The 22849-nt window shown below is 38.8% G+C and overlaps 1 protein-coding gene across 19 annotated transcripts in view; it reads right to left on the reverse strand.

The window, feature by feature from the left end:
- COL25A1 (collagen type XXV alpha 1 chain) overlaps positions 1–22849 on the reverse strand; it is a 316322-nt gene that overhangs the window by 33409 nt on the left and 260064 nt on the right. For 16 of the 19 annotated variants that reach the window (XM_032108047.1, XM_032108056.1, XM_032108058.1 and 13 more), the window contains 8 exons: positions 22232–22264; positions 22039–22074; positions 18150–18194; positions 6356–6418; positions 5800–5868; positions 4857–4901; positions 2814–2858; positions 2218–2295 (listed from right to left, as the gene is read on the reverse strand). In XM_032108047.1, coding sequence (XP_031963938.1) covers positions 2218–2295; positions 2814–2858; positions 4857–4901; positions 5800–5868; positions 6356–6418; positions 18150–18194; positions 22039–22074; positions 22232–22264 — 414 coding nt within the window. The remainder of the gene's footprint in view (positions 1–2217; positions 2296–2813; positions 2859–4856; positions 4902–5799; positions 5869–6355; positions 6419–18149; positions 18195–22038; positions 22075–22231; positions 22265–22849) is intronic. The other 3 variants (XM_032108053.1, XM_032108065.1, XM_032108054.1) reach the window with 2 other exon arrangements.

The following is a 22849-nucleotide window of genomic DNA, read 5'->3' on the forward strand; positions in this document are numbered from 1 at the left end:
CTAATTGTTATCGAATGTGCAAATAAATGTTTGCAGATCTTCTGTTTTAAGCTGTAAAAGAATCTCCATGTTTCAATGCAACAATACATACTGTTGGCAAAGATCTGGAACCTACTCAGTACAAAGCACTTGAACAAAATTGTTCTCTAACACATGGCTTTAATATACTCATATCCTTTGAATTTAAACATATTAACGGAAATATATCAGTAACCTTAAAAACACCGAGAAGTTCAGTTTATCTAGGTATGAAAACCTAAAATAACCATTGCAAAGTACTGTTTACGTGTTCACAGTAACAGATTCCTTTACAGTGGCAGATACTTTAATATCTAATGCTGTAGCTCCTACAAAGATTAAAATTTTGAGACTACTGCTTTTTGCCCTGGGAAATTCCACAGCATAGGTGTGAAGAGCAATTTTGACAGAGAGATTAATTTTGTATTTGGTCCTGCAAGTGAAAGCCACATACTCGCAGCAGGGCTCTTGCTCAAACCACGATGACAATTTTAAGATTGTACTTAAGATTGAATAGGAGGCACAAGGCAAAGTAACTAAATTGCTAGACTGCTTCATGATTTATTACTAAATTCTAACATGAGACAAGCAGCTCAGATCTTGCAAACTCGTCAACTTCTTAAATCCGCAGGCCAAATTCTGTGCAAGTTCACAGCTCAGTGCTGAGCACTGGAAGTTCTCATGTACTTCTGTGAGAGAACTGCAAATCTCAGAGCCCCTAAGAATTTGGCACCAGGAGACTTAGGAATGGGTGTTTGCCATCTGAAAGGACTGTGCTGGATTTGGCAAGGATATTTTCGACTGATCCTATATAATCTTACTTATACCCTCCCTGCATAGTCATTCCCATTAATATCAATTATTTGTTGCCCTGGATCAGAAGGTGATGACATTTGGAATGATTTGCAATGGGATAAAGGCTTTCTAATATGTTTCAACCACTGCAAAAGGCTTTAGTCCACTTTTAAGGCTTCTTTATGTGCTGCAGCTTTTCTGAGGAAGCTTGAAAGTAAGACTGATGCCAGAGTTACAATACAAAGACAGAATACAGGAGATAGAGGGGCTGAAACCCCTGGTAAATCTCTGTCTGGTAATACACAACATTAATTTCAGGCTACTTTAGGCATGGAACCCAAGAGGGATTTGGATGACTGAAAGTTGTGTGTCTGAATTCCCTTACAAGCAAACCAAATGAGGCAAACATAATGCAGAGCCTCAAAACATGCCTGTGCAGACTTCCCCACAGACACAATGAAAGAGTGGACGCAGCCTTAGCGTCATACACGGCTCTGAGATTTTAGTAAAGGCAGTGAGACTTTTTATTTTTTGAAAGAGTCTTGAAAACCAAATGACTGGTCAGACATTTGCCCACTCCCACTGAGTAAATGCAAGAAAAAAAGTTCACCGGCTGCAGTGAGAAAGTGATCAGAGGCACAATGAGCCAAATCCAGTCTTCAGTTTCACATAAGCAAGCCATTCACTTTCGTGGAGTTATACTGCAAAGAATTTGCATCTGAGTATGCTGCAATGTAAATCACCTTGACTGCAATGACATATGTCATCTTGGTCCTTTGCTTTTATGCAAACACCCATTCACTCTTTTTGTAACCCCACTTTAATCCTCCACACTTTTCTGCACACCAGTCAAAATAGGTTTTCCAGAAATGAATAAGTGAGAAGACTGGTACTTGGTCTACTTAATGTACTCAAGTTGCTGATTGAATCCACAGCTTGCTAATGGAGCCATGTTACATGGTTTCCAAATCCCAAATATTCTGCTCTTTGCATTTTATATGAAGAGGAGGAGGAAAACAAGGGAAAAGAGAAATGTCAATATTATAACACATGAATTGAAAAGCAGACACTTCTGTTAAACCTGTGTATGTAGTTTATTACACTAATTCAGTACTGAACACCAAAGCCAGCAATGAATTAGTTTTGTCCTCATTAGATGATGTCAATACTCTCCAGGGAACATGAAACTAATTCACTCAGATAATTTGTATCAGGGAAACAGTTTGTCTTAGCACCAAACAGAAAACCTGGTTTCCAAATATAGAAAGCGATTACTGATTAATAAGCTCAACAATTTTGCACACAAAATGTTTTCAAGCTCTAGGCAAAAGAGAAATACAATGCTGTCAAACGACTTTTTCCCAGACCAGAGTAAGCCAATTCACCCTTGTTATGTTTGCATACCTGCAGAGCTTCATGGATATTGCCATTATAATCAATTATCTCTGTTGCACCTTGATCACCCTTCTGTCCAGGTGGTCCCTGTAATACATTTTCCATTAAAATCTGGAGACAACCGAAGACTAGTTTAAACTCTTAACTATTGACACATGCTTTGACTTTATTTTGTGGTGTTGGACTCTTAACATAGTTACAATATACTACCACAAAACATGGAAGTTAGCATTTAAAGGAAAATATTTTTTTTATAATGATAAATAAGCAAGTCAGTACCCAGTGACTTGTGCTGCAGCGGGAAAGCAAATACATGAAACCTCTGAGGGGAGACATTTAAGCAGTTCCTACACTCCAGTTCTGTAGTGGCTGTGAACAATGTCAGAACATCTGGCTTGTAACATCCTGCCCACAAACTGTGGATGTGAGACTGCTTCAAATAGTGGCAAGTGATGTTAGTCATATTAAAGGCCAGTTGGCAACCATGTTCCAACAGTGTCAAGTGCTCAGTTTCACCTGGAGTTTTAACTACTGCTACAATTTCAGTTCACATGGACTGAATCTAAGAGTACAAAACAAAGAGCTCACATGAGAAGTAGACTTACCCGCGGACCTGCAGATCCCGTGTCGCCTCTCTCACCTGTATCACCCTATGTAAGAACGATATTTGAAAAAACAGATACGCCATTTGAAAATGTATCACATAGTTCTTCCCTTTTTAAATATGTTTTCTTATATGAACTGGTTCACAGGGCCTCTCATCCTAAACAGAATGTGAATCTTATTTAATGAAAGGAAAAAGTCCTTCAAAGTCTACGTAGTGGTAGAATTGACAATGATGTATTTGATTCTGTGTGAATTATTAGAGTATTACATCGGTTTGCAATAAAAAAATCCCAAAGAACCAAAAAATGGGCAGTTACCAATTACCTGATTTGTGTAACATCCCCTATTCTTAATGACACTATTACCGAAAGCTTGAAGAGAATACTAGAGAAATGAAATCACTCAGGCTGAAAGCAGTCAAAAACTTCTTCAAATGTGTGTTTCAAAACGTATAAACTTTTCTTTCTGTGATTATGCCTCCACTAACCTCCTGAACTTCCCTGCTCTGAGACACTGCCACCCTTACAAATACAACAGTGCTGTCAGATTTAAGAGTTTCTTGATGCTTTCTGTGACAGGCTTAAGATCACTACCAGCTTACACACAGTTTTTTCTTCCTGGCTATTTGTAGTACATTTCAAATTATGGGAATTTCAAACATGTATGCATTCACAACCCAGCATCCACAATTAATTTTATTTCATGGTTACTTTCTTATATTTTTATATTGCTCAAAATTAATATGGGTAAAAATTGCAACTTTTGCTCCTGTTGAAATCTAGAGAACTTTTTGGTAAAAGTCAGGGAAGAATCATTAACTCACCAGTGGTAACGGAACACAAAGAAACCAGAAAACTTTCATAGAGCTAATGAAGGCATAATGAAGCTAATGAAGGAGAGCAGGCTGGTGGCAGGGCATGATCAAGGTTGTGCCATCTGCCTTTCCTTTTGGTGCTGCCTTCACAGCAGCTAGTGAACATGTCACTGGAACTGTTAAAAAATGCAGTTCCCAACCATTAGGCCGACTTCAGTGGGCCAGATTTTCATCACAGGTATGCAGGTAAAATGAAAATTGCATATCCTTTCTTGATAAAAAAAGGAATTAAAGGGGATATATTTATAATTTTGGTGCATGTGGGAGGTGCCCAGGTACTGCAGTCAAATGAGAGGCTGATTTACTCTTCTACTCTCACTCTGATACTTTAATCCTGTCATCAGTTCCCTTGCCTTCCAGTGCTTCTTTCTGGTGGGAATGAATGAGGTTAAATGGCACTTGTTTAATCACATCCTTAAGCACTTAAAGCCACCCTTCAAGCACTTTACAAGTCCTGCAAACAGCATCACACCGGCCTACATTGTCCTGTCACCCTTATTTTGACACTAGACTCAGTAATCACCTACACAAACACATTTTCGTTTTGCTTTGACTCCATCATGTAACAAGAAGGAATCCAGTGGGAACAGTACTTGCACAGCAGATAAAGCAATAGAAAAATGTACATTTTCTCTCTCTCTCCATCTATGTGGACCAGCTATACCTATAGACAGACAGATGGGTACATAGATATAATCAAAGTAGTCTTTTTAAAACAGTAATGCAATCAACAACTCTTGCTTTTGTAGGACTTCTGGCCATCATATCTCAGCCTGCAGTATTCCTAGCTCACCAAAGTGTGGATCCACAAAATTATTGCAAACCCAGTAACAGCACACTCAGGTGTTGGGTCCTGGCATGTGGGAGGACTAACACACATCAGTTACACAGAGAGAAACCAAGTTGCAGGAGGAAAAAAACAACAGAGTGGAATGGACGTTATAACAGAAGAAGGATTAGAAGAATCACAGTGTTCAAACCCTGTATGACTTGACAAAATTTTTTAGCTACAATTGAAGGTCAGAAGATTTCACTTATAAAGAACACTGCAGATTGTGACAGGTTCTTTAAAAGAGGCAAGTGAAGTTTCTGTGAAATGTTGCAAATAATTGATCCTAAAAATCATTGTGTTAATTAGTTCCCTAAAGACAGTTTCTCTACTACTAACCTTTGACCCTTTGGGGCCTCTAGATCCAGGTTCACCTGTTTTCCCCTGTTTGGAGCAAGATGGGAGAAAAATGGTAGAGAAATGGGAGTGCAGAGAAAAAGAAATTAGTAATGGCTAACTACAGTTTGGAACAGCAGAAATACTTTATTTGATACTACCAAGATAATCTTTAAAGGCATTTAATTTAACAGCACCCAGATTAATACATTCTTTAACTCCAGAGTGCAATGGTCATAGATTCCACCCTTCCAAAGGAAAAGTAGTATCGGCATTAGTAAAGAGTAGGCATCATTATCACTGGTTTTCAGGAATGAATGATGTCATTCCATTGCTCCTGAGAAATGATAGCCAAGAGATAGAGAAGATAGTTAAATATTCTAACATAAGGAGATTAAAATAAAATATGAACACAACTTCTTTTCCCAACAGGCCAGGTGAACTCACTGGCCAAGGAGCACAAAATTAACCTTACTGTTTTCAAAATGCAATAGGAAAGAAAAACTTGACAGGATCAACACCAGGGGAAATATTGAGACAATGCTAAAATGTAGTTAGACAGATCTCTTTCTTAAAGAGTTAGAAAACAGCATGCAAAATGGATTTTCTCTGCATTCAATAGCTACACTGGTCAAAGAGTTCAAACTTCGATGCTGAAAGTTAGGGACCCGGAGGTCAGTACTTCAGCTGGAATGAATTAGGCCAATTCCATGACAGTGTATGTAGGTAGTGCCTTTACTTTGTAGACCAAATAAGAGTCCATTCAGACTGCAGTTTCACAGCTGTGAATACAAAACTGCCATTGTCTTCTGGACTGAAGTAGAGTATTAGACAGAATTTTCATTTAAAACCTCACTCACCAAGTTTTGTTCTATCTTTCAGCAGGCAGAGATGTGTTCATAGGTGTAAAACTAAGAAAACATTTCCAATGTAAAATCAGACTGACCTTTGGTCCAGGGATTCCAGGTTCACCTCGCTCACCCTTCCCAACAGGGCCTGCCTCTCCTCTGTCACCCTATTGCAACAGATACACATATATCACAAAATACTGGGCAGCCTTTAGTGTATCACCAACTGAGCAGGATCAAAAAACCAAGACAACAGAAGAATCAGAGGTTTAGTCTATCTGTATTTTCAGAATCTGGTGCGTAGTATCAAAGTTCTATTCCCTGCACACACTTTTAAGCCATTTTCCTAAAACCCCTCACATTTATGAAATTATACTTTCTTCAGTCATGCCTATTCTGCCTCTTGAACAAGTAAATTTGGGGATTCTAACATGAAAAAAGATGCTTTATTAATTAAAGTTTTGATGGAACATCTGCCTTCACATTTTTTGAGGGCACCAATATGAATATCTATATATCTATCTCATAGCACTGGTCCATGACTTTTCACATTTTCTCCAACAGTGGTCTCAGTATCTGCTACTTGCCGAGGGAAGTTGAATTTGACATCAGCTCTAGGGGCTTCACAGCAGCACAATGGCCCATTACCCTTACCTTTGTTCCTGGTAGCCCTGGCAACCCAGGTTCTCCTTGTGGACCAATGAAACCTGGTTCACCCTTTAAAAACACAATATGAGAGGAATGCTGGATTACTTATTAAGCAGCATGCAACTATAATAACACAAGTTTATTTTGGGTAGTATTTTTCCCTGTATTGCTTGCAGCTCTCTGGCTGTGATGCAGCATAGTTATATAGAAGTACTTTTCATCATGGGTAACTTTCATCACCATAAATTCCTGTAGCAAGACGCCACGCAGCACATGAGATGCAAATGAAGCAGAAGGTGTCAAACGTGGGGTTTATGAGGTTAAGGACTGTTAATATGCAACCTGGTCTGTAATGTAACACACCAAACTAATATCCAAGCAAGACTGAAGGCAGGAGGAGAGATCTGAGTTTTCCTAAATTTAAAAAGGGACAGGCCATTTCAGTCATGTGTTATGAGGTAGTTTCCGGTTGCAGTATGTGAATAGATGGGCAGGAATGGTGTGTGACACAGCAATGACAAATGGAGATGGTACTGTTGGGATGTGCTGAATCTCCTTTCAAGTCAGAGACTTGCAGTACCATGGTACTTTCCCTCCTCATTCTGACAGTAAAATACTTCAGTTCTTTGCAGCCAGACAACTTCTCTGGCTGTGAACAGCTGGGAATAAGGCACAGCTCTCCTCATTCCCTCTCTGTTCTGCCTCCTTCCTTCCCATTCATTTGTACAAACAGGACAGACAAATAGCAAGAACAGAGTAGACTTGCAGCAGAAGCAGCACTGAGCAGAAGAGTAAGGCTATATTTTATTACCTATCTCCATGCCTAAAGGGAGATAATGCAAGATTAATAAGCCATATGCTTTCTTTCACAAATTCTCCTGAAGAAGGCTTCCTACTATTTAACCTTGCATTTTTTCAGATATATTTGAATCACTAAGATATATCCACAAGCCACTGTATATTTTAAAATCAGTTATGTAACCCACTTAATATTTATTTATTAGCTTTTTAGCAATATCCCTGAACTTAATGACTAAAAATTACCCATCAAATAGCTAGAAGACAGACAGATCATAATCCTGTAGTGATATCATTATTGACAATATACAGAGACAGTGCATATGAGCAGTTAATTACTACTTCTCTTCATCTCTTCCCCTCAGAAATACAGGTATGCTGCACATGGTGAGCAAATTAAGAAGTATTCTTGCACATTCATCTGTGCTCTCATCAGCAATCCATCATTAACAGTTAAAGAAATCTTTCCTGTGGTTATATCAAGGACCACAGCAAGCTCCCACAGACCTCCACTTAAGATTATAAAAAAATACAAGTAAATAATGAGCTTTCTCACATGACGTTCCAGCTGGCCATGGTTCAAAATATGGTAAAGAAATAAACTGAGACAAACATGTCACAGCAAAGTACGTGGGGTTTTTTTTGCTCTCACAAGACAAAAACTTAGAGTTAATATGAGTCTTCATATTAGTACACACCAGCAAGAGTAACGTAAGGTTGTCATGCAGATGGAAGCACTTTAATGTCAGTAAATGAAGAACAATGCAGCTTCAATCATTTGTTTTAGAATGAGAGGGTACTCAGTAGCCCCATACTGTTTTAATACTGAATTTGCCTGGGCTAATTTTTTGGCTGGCTTCTTATGACTTCAGGCAGAAAAAATATGCAGTGCCTATGTGATTCTTTTCAGTGGTAAGGCTTAGAAGTCACTCAAAGGTTAATGCAGTTTTTTGAGTCAAATTCTTCTCTCTGCTCTGGACTATACCAGTTGTATACCACAAGAAAACTTCTGGCCAAAGTCCAAGAAGAAGCCCCTCCTTCCCCCAAAATCTCTAAAAAGAGAAGAAAAAGATGCTTCGCAAAAGCTAGAGGAATTGATAATGGAATAAGCTTGTGGCTCAATTAGCATAAGTAGAATACAGGTCTCATATGACACAGAGCTTTAAAATGTTTTGAAATGTGGAGTGGAAGAAGTGGTGTGTCAGCAGAGACCAGGAATTGACTGGGTGAGCAGCAGCTCTGCTGGGAAAGACGCAGCAGCTACGGTGGATGCCAAGCTGAACATGATCCAACAGTGCATTCTTATCCCACATGAAACAAACTGCAGTCATTAAAACATGGCTACATTAAGAAAAACATGCATTTCTCCCTCTATCCAGTGCTAGAGAGGATAAGTAGATTTAAAGACAGATCTGATTTGCCATCTGAACTAAGCTTCTAAGTAGAAAGACATGTTTGAATGATTTGAAACTAAGCTATGTCTTCTCTAATATTTCAAATCTCTTGAGTGTAACCACAGCACAAGGCATTAAGTAAAATGCTCATTGGATATACTTCTGCATCCTGCCATAATACTGCTGACTTCATGCTTTATGGTATCTTTTATGCCATTCAGATAGTAAAGAAAAAAAAAGGAATCTATCAAAATTGGCACTGCCAATGTTGGGGCAAATGTAAAGAGAACAGTTTCCTCTCTGTAAGGCATGCTGGTGTCCCTGTTATGCAAAGTCAAGGAAAAGACCTTTATGATTAGTCCATGACACAAACAAGATTCCAGAGCAGTAGAGGAATGTGGTTAGAAAATCAAGAACTAAGGGCTTTAGTTTTTTGTTGTGAATGTATGACATGTATGATTTAGCTGGCATGTAGCTGCAGGAAAGCCAAGAGCAAAGGCTTGCTTGGGAGGGCACTGTGGTTTGACAACATTGCAGCTCTTGTGTTTGCTGAGGCACCTCCTGTTCTTAAGTCTCTAACTTAAATGAACTCAGAATTTGTTCTGCACTACCGTGAAATGCTGAGAGGAACGCAAGGAATCAGAGTAACTAAGACTTGTAATACTTTTCCAAACATCTCACTACAGCTTCTTACAATAAAATCAAAGTTTTATCTAGTTAGAATGTACAGCAATCTTCTTTGCCTGCTAAAGCTGGGGCAGGGAACACAAAATCTGGAAAGAGGAGTTAATCAGTTACATTTTGAAAGAAAAGTAAGGAACTCCTCCATGTGAAATACTGTTTGGCAGCTGTATAGAAAGCCATCTGCAAGTGATGACTCTATAATTCATTTTAGTTCAACTGTTTGGCATAGTTATGAAATCACTGCTTATGAAATTTTTGAAGATTATGAAATAATCGCATTGCACAAGATGCCAACAAGGCAAATTTCAACGTTCAAACTTCATCTACTGTTAGACTTGGAGCAATTTGTATTAATCACAACACAGGCAGCTTAGTTAAAAAAAAAAACAAAACTAAGCTTGTGAATTTCTACCAGTTTACAGAAGTGATGTATTATGATATTAAGAATAATTTTTAGTGCCTTTATGTGTTAATATTTTAAGAGACTACCTCCATGCACGCTCATTTTCATTCTCAAGTATTTGTTGACTGTGGAAATAGTAATGGGTCAGATAGCAAATTATATACTACCACTCACAAACATTGTTAATGTTCATGTTCACATCTTACAACAGTCTGAAACAGAAAAGGGCCCTAAAATGCTGTAAACCTAGTGTAATGTGAGCTCGATCAGAATTTAGTATTAAAAAGTCACCTTGTAATTTACTTCAGACGACAGTCAGATTTTTTATGAGGATTATTATCTAGGTATAATTATAACTGGTTTTCATGATGATCAAAGCTTTTATGGGCTGAAGCAGAGGCTAGCTTTGATATTAGAGGTTAACCCTAAGAAGCGCTTTAGTTCACTCTCAGTGTCATCTTTTAAGTTTTACAGAACCCATAATTGCCTAAAACTTGGACTTTTGCTTAAAAAAGGTACAGCAGTTGAAATACCATTTTCACTGTTCATTTCTGTTTTAAACATCACTAATTTGGCAGATGTTTATTGACAATGTAGTTCTAATACCGTATTTGGTCAGAATTAGCCTTCATTGCACAGCTGGGACACACACCACCACCATTCTTTGAAACTTCGCTCTCACAGACACACCTAGTCCTCTCCCAGTGCCTGAAATACAAAGCTTTATGGTGATGCATGCACTCAGCAGAGAACAGCAGTTGTTGGGTACACTGTTATCCCACAGAAGGTTCTTCCTTCTTTAATCATTCTTGTAATGACTATACCACACGTTTTCACAACCAGATCAATGAATTCCTAAAAAAGAAACCTGTGCTGCAGAAAGGCATCCAAACCACAACTTTCCTATAACAATAAAATAAATTCACTTCCATTTCTGAAATTGCTATCCTACTTTTAAGCCTCATGGTTACCCTACTATATTACAGCTACATCAGATTATTACACTATTTCTTCTGTGCTACAGAAATGTGACTAAACCAACCTTTAGACCATGACTTTGAAAGGAGAATGTAATTTCAATCCTTATTCTCATCTAGTGCTACGCACTAGAACTAGCCAGGGAAATTTAAATGTCTAACTCTGACCTTTATTACATAGTTCCCTGGTCCTGAAATACTTTGTTCAGTGTTGGCCCCATTGCCAAGACCATGGAAGTTCTGTGCCTCCTGGCTGAGTTGCAGGTCTGCCACAAGGCAGGACACACACAAACACCCTTCCCCAGCATTCTCTTGAAAATCCAAATGTACCAAGGTCAAGACTTCTGTGTGCACACCTCTGTGTTGGCAAACCATGCCAAAGCATCCCGAATTTCTGTGGAGGATTCTGGAAAGGCTGATGCATCCCACCTTTTCCATAAACAGAGAACCTAGCTGTGTGGACTGGAGGAAAACCACAACCATGCTTCAACACACCGCTTTGGACAGGCTTGGAAATTACAAACACCTGCCTGCAGGTCTAGTGGTTCTCCAAAAATTCCTGTGTCTGGCATGGGCCAGCACACAAATTCTTCAAGAGTCACAGACTTTGGGAGATGCCAAAGCTCCTTTCTCACAAGCACTGATGTGGAAGGGTCCTCATTTTAATCACATCAAGAGACCAGTGCTTGTCTTCAGTGTTATGCTGGCTCACTTAGAGCATATTTAAAACAAAAACAGTATGATGCCCTTTCTCACCTAACTCTACTGAAAGAATCCTGCCAAGGCAGAGTTATATAGAAGAGCTATCAAAAAAGACCCCAAACCCAGATGCAAGACAATTTGGAGAATAGCTGTGAAGCTGTAATAAATTTGATTTGGTTCATGGGTACCTGTGCTGATTTTCCGGAAGTTGCCATCTGCTGTCCTAAAACAACTTTGTTTTTGAGGTTGCTATCTAACCAAAATACTGCACTCCTCCACTCTGGAGATGAGTGAGGGCCAAATTCTCAGGATCTTGTAACAGAGCAATCCATGGTGGTCAATGAAGCTGTGCTTGCTCATGTCCTCCCTCTGCCTGCAGCACTTAGTTCCAGTGAAGCAATTTCTCAGAAACTCAGCTGGCCTTAGACTATACAATTCAGAGTACTTTGTCACTGTGAAGGGCATTAGAGGGACTTTATATATAGCCGGATGTCCATGGGAATTTTAATCTCAGGAGGACTACAATATTCAGCTCCTAAGAAGGAAATGAACAAGGTACAAGGAAATCTGATTAAAAAAAAACAACCCTAACCCCATTTCGTAAGGTCTTTCTTAAGGCTTTTCATATCACTTTAGAATTGGCTCCAGAAACTGCCAGTTAAAACAGGTTGTCTGGCTCACTCATCGCATTTGAAACAATATCTTTACTCCCTAATCAGGCTCTAAACTTAGAAAAACAATTGTGGTTTAGAATTTCCAAATGCGTATTTAGACTTTATGATTCATTTGGAGTTAGAGAAGTAAAACCTGGCTAAACAACCTGGCTAAAACCCTGAGGTCTCACAACAAGCCTCACTTTGTACGACATACATTGCTTTTTAGTGAGCCTCATTTTCTTCTTGCTTTTAAGTTCTGTCTGCTTAGAAAGTATGTTGCTTTGGGAGAGTGCTATCAGGACTAGTAATGATTTTGATTAATTCTGCATCCATTAATTCTGCATCATATAAGGGACTTCTTATAGGCTAATTATAATTCAAGTCAGCATGGTAACTATTTCTGAGGATAGAATAACAACACTTGTTTTAAGGAGCACCTAATTTTTAATTATTTTCAATGACTGAACTGTGAAGAAGTGTTTGGCCCCGAATTGTTTCTGTTAGAAAAGAGTTAGATGACAAATCTAAGGAATTTTTGTTGCTCTTCTGAAAGGTAAGGAGCTTTATTGCATACCCTCATTTCTGGCCTTATAAAAATGTGTATTTGAGGTACAGAAATAATTTCAGAATACTGGTATCAAATTTTCTTTGTGGATGACAAAGTACTTGATTTCTGAATACAGTTGGACTTTGATTATTCAACTATTTTCAAGAATTTTGATTTGGGTTTTTTTTTGTACAAAGAAAAATTAAACTATGGTATAAAACATTTGCTGTGAAGTAGTTCTTATAAGCTCAGTCTTCCAACCAGTAATAGCTTTAGAGCAAGCAACATTCTGTGCTTTGGTTCCTCATGTTTTAGCATTTTCCAGGACAGAAAATAAGAGATTTGGAGGATATAGTTTCTGAGAGATTAACAAGAACTGGAAGCATGTATCTTGAAGGACACCTAAACAAGCACTCCTGACACACACATACTATCCAATGTTAATGATGATTTCATTTTCTGGCTTTGATTCTCAAAATCAGCTCCGGGAAATTACATGTGTACACTATGAAACTGATTTGTGCCATAATATATGGAAAGCGGACAGCTAGGAATCAGTGAACAAAACTAGATATGTAACTATGTACATACAGATATATACTTTCACTATGGAAAGCAAATAGTCAAAACACATTGCACAGGTGTGCAATGTATTTTACCTACCCACACAAAGAGATACTTCTGAAACCTAGCCCACCAAAGGCGGGTACTAAGTCCTATTTTTTTAGATCAGTTCTCATTTTCACCCAGAACACACATCCTTATCACCTACTCTCCAGTACTTAACCTGTACTACAGTATGCATTTTCAGCAGCTCAGGCAGAGGAGCCACTTTCAAGAACACTGTATGTGAGTGATGAAAGCCTGGAAATTTGATTACACTCGCATATTTTTACATATATATGTATCAGCTACAGCAAGTGTATATCAGAGAAAAATAAATTCCCTCAAATTTCAATTGACGCAATTAGCATGTTCAGCCCATCTCTGTATCCAGGATTTGGACAGGCCTGTTACAAAATCAGATGGTTCCTTCCAGCTCCTGGGTTCAGGCTAGAAAGAGTTCTGAATATGGTGACCTATCAGATAAAGATGAACTGAAGCCTGGGCAAGAATATCTGAGTACTGGAGGAAATGGAGAGAGAGACAGACCCTGCAGGTTTCCTGTTAACACTATCAAGGAATAAAAACAGGAAGAAAAATGGAAATACCAAAAATGAAAAATGCATTAGGAAAATGTGAACAGCCTTCCTAAGAACTCCTGTGAGAAAAGGGGAATTTACCAAACTTTCCTATAGGCGGTAAATGGCATTGACTCGAAACCAAAATGCTTAGAACTACCATTCGCTTCAGATTTCCTTTCATTTTGCTGCCAGATGGTAAGAACAGCACTTAAACACATAAGCTTCAACAACAGTTGCTCTCTTTTCTACAGGAGTTTAAACAGGAGACAAACTTCTATGCATTCAGCTTGAAAATTCTCTCTCATTTTCTCTGTAATTTCTCTTTTGTAACAGAACTAACTGGCGGAAAGTAGTGTCAAGTCTTCTAGACCTTAAAAAAGTACGTTCTGTGGAGCAGAGTGTCTTTCGGTCTTCAGAGGGTAAGATGTCTGAGTAGGTATAGAACAAAGGAAAGAAATTTAAGTACAGAAGAAAATTAGAGCTGCTTTTGCTTTCATAAAAAGAAAAATAAAAGGATATAAAATCGATTCAAATTCCCATGTTCTTATCCAGGTTTTTCTGAAACCTTGCTCAGGCATAGTTCCAGGGAAGTCAATCCCAAGTAATTGTATAGAAAGATACAAGGCATTGCATACTGGTAAGTCTATTGAATCAGCCACTTCCACTGGATTTTAAAACACAGAAAGCTTTCCATACTTCCCAAAAGCAGCCTTTCTCTTCTCATGTCAAACCATTCAACAGTTCAGTTTTCTTGAACACAATAAAATAAAAATTTATATGCGCTCGTAAGCCTCGGTTCAGTATTTGTTTTAAAAACTGAGGGACAAATGCCAGAAACACCACAGAAAATCTAGATCCTGCAAAAAGTGCTGTTACTGAGAAGAGGCTTGTCTTTTGTGATGGCTTCTCGCTGCAGTGAAGAAAGTGAGAACTGTACAGGCCAAATTCCAGAAAATGCAATGCAATGGATTTGAGAGATGTCTGACATTACAATGAATGAGGGCATGCATGATTTCCATTACAGTAAGCAAGTGCTGCTTTGTAGGTATCTTCCTACAAAAGCTATGAGATAAAACAGACACATGAAGTTTGTGTTTCACAGACAGACTTCTGTGTCTGCTTGGCATCAGTTGGGGGATAGTAGAGCGATGAGTTAATATTCTGAGTTTAGGTGGAACACATTCAGGGCTCATTAGGTTTCCAGCCATTCCTAAACAGCAACAGGTGCTTGAGAAATGCTTCTCCAGTATGTCACAGACAGCTTCTTCACTGTCTTGGAAATAACTGACTGCGCTTGTGTTTCCTCCATGGCACCAACTGACAATGAGGAGAGAACGAAAAGGAACAGGAAGAACTCCCAAAACATCCGCATGTGCATAGTGAATGGCTCTAGAAAAGTAAGAAATAAAAGGCCCTGCTGCATACCCTGAATTCAGATATGATACTCGCCTGTCTGTCCAATGTTGCTGCTCATTCAGACTCCGTATCACATTCAGCCAAGCCCTAACAGGTTCCCAGGAACATTGATTAATTAATTGAAATGGCATTGTAAGAAGCTGGAAGTTTCTCAGTGATTAGTATTCATTAATCCTTTATGTACTTGAAGCACACAGGACTAAATGTCTTGGGAAGCTTGTTTAGCCATGGGAAGAAAGATGAGATGTAGCTGGACAGTATGGTCCACTGCCTGGCACAGCATTTGTGTTTGCACAGGTTGGTTTAGCTTTTGCAAAGAGTGCTGTGCATGTGCACAGTTACCTAAAACATTTCATAATACAGCCTGCCACTGCAGAGAAACATTCACAAGGAAGCAATTTTAAGTTCAACTAACAGATTTAAAGAAAAGGGGACTTAATATTTAACATTTAAGAACTGTATCCAGGAATTTTCAATGTGTAGAATAAACCTGTACCTTGTAACCTTTTCCTTACCTCTCAAAAAGTTTGGAAAAGGCCTGAAAAATCTCTGCCAACAGCTACTGGGCTGGCATGCAAATGCACAAGAATGCTGTAATCTGTTTGTTAGGAAAAATTTCCCTTATGGAAACTTACATTTTGTAACAAGTTCTTAGATGTTGCAATGACATTGTGAGAGGTTTCTGCTATGTCTTTGATGTTATACCACTACTGCAAATCACTATTAAGATAGCATAGCAAAGACAGATCTTTGAGAGGTTTATAAAGTCCGTATGGGAACAGATCTCAAAATCCCTGAAAAAATTGTAACAAACAACAAGGATCACTCAGGGGAAAAAAAAAAAAAAAAGGATAAAAAATCACTGCTTCAAGTAAGTTTTGTACAAGATGACAGCACCATTCCAAGTCCAGACAGTTGGGTTTCCTCCACGCTCAAGTCTCTCATCTGGGCACTGCTATGTCAAAGCAGCTTTCAATCAATCTCCAGATCACTGGAAATTTGTTTCTCTGTAAGATAACACTGATGCTGTTTTTGTAAATCAACACAATGATCCTACCATGGTGGTACATATATCATTGCTAAAAGGGAGGGTGAGAAAAGGGGATGAACTACTACTTTTCCTTTGCTGATGAGTGCCCATATTCCTAATTCCAGCCATTCTCTGATTTCTGCAACCACTTCTCACAAACATAGTCTCAGTGACTCAGAAAAAATGAGGGTTTTTTACTACAGACAGCTTAATAAAACAGAGTTTACAAATGCCTTGAAATGAACAGCACCCATCCTGCACTTCTGATGTGACCAGATATGCTTCGCTCTGTCCTGTGCACATTCTGCTTGCTTGTCACCATCCAGGTCACACACAGGTAGCCACCTCAATGCAGAATTGCACTAGATGAAATTTCTTCACTGAAACATCACCAGCCTCCCTCTGGACTAGACTTAAACAGAAAGTATTTTCCTAAATGATTAATATTTGACCAAATTATTCCATTTTATTCTGCACTGTTTTTCCACTGTATCCACTGAATTTGGAAACAAATTTTCACTGGGCAAAACTCCCACACTTTATCCATTTTTCACTTCACATTTTGTCTTTCAGGTGATTCTGGAAGCTCCCCTTCTGAGCCATTCTTATTGCCAACAAGTAATTTTCCCAGAGCAGCCACTCAGATGTAGACTTTTTTACTTAGTGGTTATATGCATGGACATGTGGCCTGCGTGAACATGGAAACCCCAAAGACCAGCCACAACTCCAGTTGCTTTTGGCAAGTGTCCCCAGGACGAGTGCCTCAGGCAAGTGCCCCACTGACCTCCAACTGAGCTACCTCTTTGCTCACTGTTAAAGTAAACAGAATAGGGATTGCTGCCAAAGGCCCTTATAAAAATAGTTTATTCACACAAGACTCTTCTTCTGCATGATCTTCACTACTCAATATGGCGTTCATCCTTGCAGAAAATGAACAACCTCCATGGGAAATATATTTTCAGCTGTTACAACACACAAAATTTAATATGCACATTCAATTCTTCCCATAATTCACTAGTAACACAGAAGGGACATTATGCCTCAATGGTGTGGCAATTCACAGGTTCCTGGAGAAAATCAGTGCAAGTGTTACATTCCATGAGATAAATCCTGAATCCTACCACAGTGGACATGAGTTTGGTCTTTGAATAATCCTCCTTGTTATGGGGGAAATTCTATAAACTGTCTCCTTGAGACATATGCAGGCTCATGCTGGAAGGCAAAGAAAAAGTTTCAAAGCGATTTTGTTTTCTGAAAGGATGATCTTTGTCACAAAGGAAAAGTGGCCATTCTGATCTGTGCTCACTCAGGATATGTGAATCTGCTCACTCTGTGCAGAATCACACAGTTACAGCTCAAACTGTGCAAATGTCTGCAGCTCCCAATGCAATCACTTATGCCAGAACTAAACCAACTATGTGTCTTTTGTATCAGCTTACCTAAAGATTCCAGCCAAACTGGAAGCCAGGGACTAAACCAGGTATTGTGTCAGGGACTGCAGCTAATACTGAACAGAATATTATTAAAACATTTTGACTTGTCAGTGGAAATCACTGCTGTGTAACGGAGCACAGAGTATTTTTGTCAACAGAGCCAGGTCTCCACAGCCTGTGTATAATTAATGCAGTTCTCTGGCTGGAGGCTTGGCTAATTCAGTAGATTATTGCTACTGGAAAGCACACATCGAAGTGGAAACCAAGTAAAACTTTTGATGACAAGACTTTTCCATTGAATAAAAAAAAAATTTAAACCCTCTACTATTTTATATTAAAAAAAAAATAACTAGAATGTTCTGCCTCACATTTTAACGTAAGATATACTGTTTGCCTACCCATACACACTTAACCAATTTTCCATGTGAGAACTTTCTGTAATAAACCCCAGTTTAATACCAGAGACACAGAAAAAGATGTAAGACAAATACATTAAGTCAATTTGAGCCACATTCTTGCATTTCCCCCTCTTTGTGGTGTTCCCCCCCAACACAACAGGTACTACAGTTTATTTACCTTTATTCCAGGGAGTCCAGGAAGCCCAGGAAGGCCTGGTTCACCCTATACAGGAAAATTACATAATATTACAGACATTATCCAGTTATGGTCACTATCCAGTGAACAGCCCTGTAAATTCTGCAGCAAGATAAAAGAGCATGAATGATTGCTAGTCAGCTCCAGCAGGACTGGTTTTTTCAAAATGAGTGACTTAAATGTACAATTAGTAAGAGTCATGTTAAGAACTTAGGTATCTTCTGGGAACCTTCAATGTGAAGATGACACCCAAGTTGAAAATCCATGTCAGGAAAGCCAAATAAGAATTCACATTAGCCTTCAGCAATAGAGAAGAAAACAAGCAGCACTGGTTCATTTTACACACTGCCATTGAAGTTCTGTACTTAGGACAGATGTTTAATTCTGTTCCATTTTCAACTCTGAGCTAGATATTGTGCTGTGTAACTGTCTGATTTAGCTACAAAGCAATTCAGAAGAGCTTGGTTTAAATTGCACAATTCAAGCAGGACTGCCTAATTATAATCGGGCCATCAGTTTTATAGAGCTATCCATAGCATCATTTCAGAGCTTGTTCTTTATCTGTGAATATACACAGTGTGATGAAGGATAGTGGGAATATAACCTTTTACTGCTTTACCCAGAAAAGCCTTGATTATTTAAAATTGCAATGAAAGGACCTATAGAACTCTATTTGCAAGGTAGTTTTGTAACAAGTATTGAAAACTGAATGCATTAATTTTGAAATTAGTCTAAGACAAGAACGACAACATTCTCACAAACGGTCATTTTGAGATATCAGCTAAATGGAAAGATGTTGTCTAGGGAAAAAAGATGATGAACAGAAAAAAAAAAAAAGAGCAATAACACATGAAGAAAACATTATTTTAAAGGCTGGGGATTTTACTTTAATATAGAGATGGATTCTAACCAGCACCTTGGATCTGAATATTCCCTGAACTTTCTGGAAGCTCAGGTTTGAACTCTGAAGCCAAATTCTACCTTTATAACGAGTTGAACTATATTCCAGATTTTTTACACTCATGAGCTTTACAGAAATCCAGACTTCAGCTCTGTGGTTTGGGCTGATACCTACAGGCTATGCTATTAAAATATTTTATGTGTCCATGTACACACATGCTTATATACACTCATACACTCACGTACACAGTGTATACACACACAAACAAACACATGCACACGTAATATAGGTGCTCATCAAACTGCACCACCCAGAGACACTTCTTTGAGGCAGAGATATTAAATAGACTTGAAATGCTCATGGCAAAGTTGCATTCTGCCACAAACTGAAAAACACAATAGAGGGGCTGCAAATCTCTTTACCAAATGGAATAATTTTTAAGTGGTATAGAAGGATCTGATAACAGCTTCTTTGTCTGTTTTAGTTTCTCCAAAGTTCTGACTGTTCAAATTGCCTACAGGCACAGGAAAGATTCCAGCCTCAAAATATTAACTATAAAGTCAGATGAAAGAATAGAGGCTAGGATGCCATTTTCAACAGACACTTACTTTTTCGTATCTTGACTACCACTTTCTAAAGCAGAAAATGGGTTATTACTCTTGCAAAAGAATAATGCTCCATTGCACTAACTCCAAATCCCTACTCTGTCTTTCCACTTTTTGCATGAGTAGCCTATTACCATCAACTTTTCTCACCTAATTGTGGAAGCACTAAATTTCACTTGTAAGCACAGAATTTGAAAATTTATAATTTGTAATATATTGCTGCAATAGGTCACTATTTAGTCTTGGGACAGAGCTTACCCCCATACACTCACATATAATAAGCAGAAAAGATTCACCAAAGCCAGTTCAGAGTCACAGTAATCTAAAACAATTAAAATGCCCCTAAAAGATACATCAATATGAAACACAATGAAATCAATCATTATTTCTTAGTTACAACTAGCACTGCAGATGAATGCATAGTATTTGCTTTTTTTTGGACCTTTCCTAATATAAAAGTTCTGAGTGTGATTTATGAGAAGAATGACTTTTAAAGAAACCAAGGCTGTATACTAACTCTATTACATAACAGCAGCACGGGTCATTCTGTCACCTCTGAGCACAATATGGCCCACAACAGCCTTGTCAGACTGCTGTAACATTGTCACATTTCATTTCATGCAAATGGTATTCAGCTGGGCAGCTCAACAAATATTTGTCCTTAGAAGATGGATAAGGGACAACTAGAAGAAGAGGAAAAAAGGAAAATATAAGAAAGAAAAGAAGACACAGGAAGGAAATACAAATAGGACATAGAGAAGGGGAAAAGCATCAAGATGAGGTAGGTGGCAGAGGTGTGCCTCCAGTTGGAAAAAGAGCCTCCCACAACCTCTGGTGGTGTGAACAAGTCCCTGCTAAGCAGGGGTGCAGAGCAGCAGACATGGGGCACCTGTCTGGAGGAGGCACACTGAACAGGCATATTATGGGGGCTGATGGTCGGGGCTGGGGCACCAGTGTGGCATACTGGGAACTCATGAGGTGAATGGAAGGAAGACACTAAGCCCTCCTTTGGTGTGAAAAAGAAGGTGAGAAAGTCTGAACTGCATACCTCTCACTTATCCATGGTGCCTGAATCAGAGCAAATCTGAGCGCCTGGGACTGAGAACCAGCAGCCTGCTGATAAATCACTGCTAGTTCTGCCTCCATGGCAGCCACTTAATGAGAGTATGAATCTCCACAGGCGCTTAAGTGCATTTTCTAGTTTATTGCCCAAGTAAAGCATATGCTTCAGAATGCACACACTGAATGATTCTGTGGATTAGGTAGCTTTAAACTACTTTGATTACCTTTCCTAATTAAAACTGCATTTTACTAAGGAACTGCATTTGCAACCATAATAGTCTTTGTTTAGTCTCTGATGAGAATTATAATTTCTTAAATAAAAAGACTTAATTTCTTATTTATATGAGGCTTGGGGTTTTTCTTAGTCACCAAAAGACCTTGAGTATTAGAAAACGGTTGTCCTGCCATCCACTATATAGAATTTTAGCTCTTGACTGTCTGTCTGGAATATCTCAGCTGGCAGAAGGACTCTGTTCCACTCTGGCAGCAGTGTGCAGGAGATCATTTTCAATGTTGTAAGAGGTAAGAAGAGTGCCAATGGCTCCAGAGGGAAACCAAGTATTGCAATGCACAAATCCAGTTCTCTCACTGTCTCTTTGCTCTCCCTGCAGGACCTGCCCCCTACTCTTATGAAAGGGAGCTGAAGGCACAGCAATCACTGTGTTTGATGTACTGTAGATTCAAAGAGCAAATTCCCCAGCTTCAGAGGGCCTCATGCAGCACAGTCATTGTAACTCCTGCAGGACCTTTCCTTGCAGAAGCAGCCTCAGCCACCCAGCATTCAGGGGAATTTCTTACACTGGAAGGAAGAACAGAGTGGCATTACCTGGTCTGTGTCCTTCCAAACACACTGCGTACCTCTTATGGTTTGATTCCCCTCACAGGTGTATGTGAAAGAGATTCTGACCAATATTTATTTTCTTCCTAATGAGATCTAACAATGTACCAGAGTTTGAAGATTAGTAGTCAAACATGCAGGGTTAGCTTGTGATCACTCAAGGAGCAGAGCCATTCTTTGTTAGTCTCACCAGCTGCAACTGGGCAAGCTTTTAATGCAAGAAGTGTGCTGTGGCTAGAAGGGAAGGTGGGTTAGTCAAAATTGCTTTTCATGTTCATTAGTATCATCATTGCTCTGCCTTTTTAAAATACTAAATTATCATAGACCAAATGTGTACATCATTGGGCTGCTAAATTGTACTGCCTCTGACTCATCCCAGTACAGGTAAGTGCCACTGGTAACAGATGTAACATAAATTATCACAAATCCAGCAGAAAAGGGAAACAGAACATTTCCAAGTAGTACCTTTTGTCCAGGCCGTCCAGATTCACCAGGTTCACCCTAAAAGAAAACCGATGAAAGACATGAGATCTGGGAAAATGAATTAAAGGTCGAGCTGTGGAAAACCATAACATTAATGATACCCCAAATATCTGTGACACTGTAAAGTAACATGCACCCCTCTTCTCCCTGTTCAACTTCTTTAGAACTACATTACCTTAATTCCAGCCGCAGAAGAGCCAGGGTCACCCTGATACAAAATCCACAAGAAATAATCATTCTTACTACATATACAGTTTCCCAGGAAACACATAAAACAAATCATATAATAGCATAGCAACATCACATAGCAAAATAACTGCATAGCAAGGTTGCATGGTTTTTGTGCTGCTACATAGGAGTTTAACTAATTAATTACATCAGTGTGATTCAGAAAAGGAACAGTATTGTTTTCAAGAACATGCAGAGAGATCCAGCTTCATTCACCCAAACATCTATTATAGTTAACCTCAAACTTCACAACTAATAACGTAGATGTAATAATTGGAGACGTTGTATAAATGTACTTCACAAAGCCAGAAGATGGGACATCCTTTGACATCTCTAAATTGCTGATCTACATTAAAAATAATTTACTGCTGTTTACAAAGAATATGAGTGTCCATTTTGATCTAATTTTATAGATGGCAAGTGTCAGGTCTCAACTGACAAAATTCTTTGTGCTAATGAAGATTTACCTTGAAAAAAAACTCCAGTGACCTATGAGTTTATCTCCATCAGGAGCTAGGTCATAGCTCTATTTCCTCAACACTCCAGCATATTTAAACTGATAGAT

This window comes from Corvus moneduloides, chromosome 5 (assembly GCF_009650955.1).
Source record: "Corvus moneduloides isolate bCorMon1 chromosome 5, bCorMon1.pri, whole genome shotgun sequence".
NCBI lineage: Eukaryota > Metazoa > Chordata > Aves > Passeriformes > Corvidae > Corvus > Corvus moneduloides.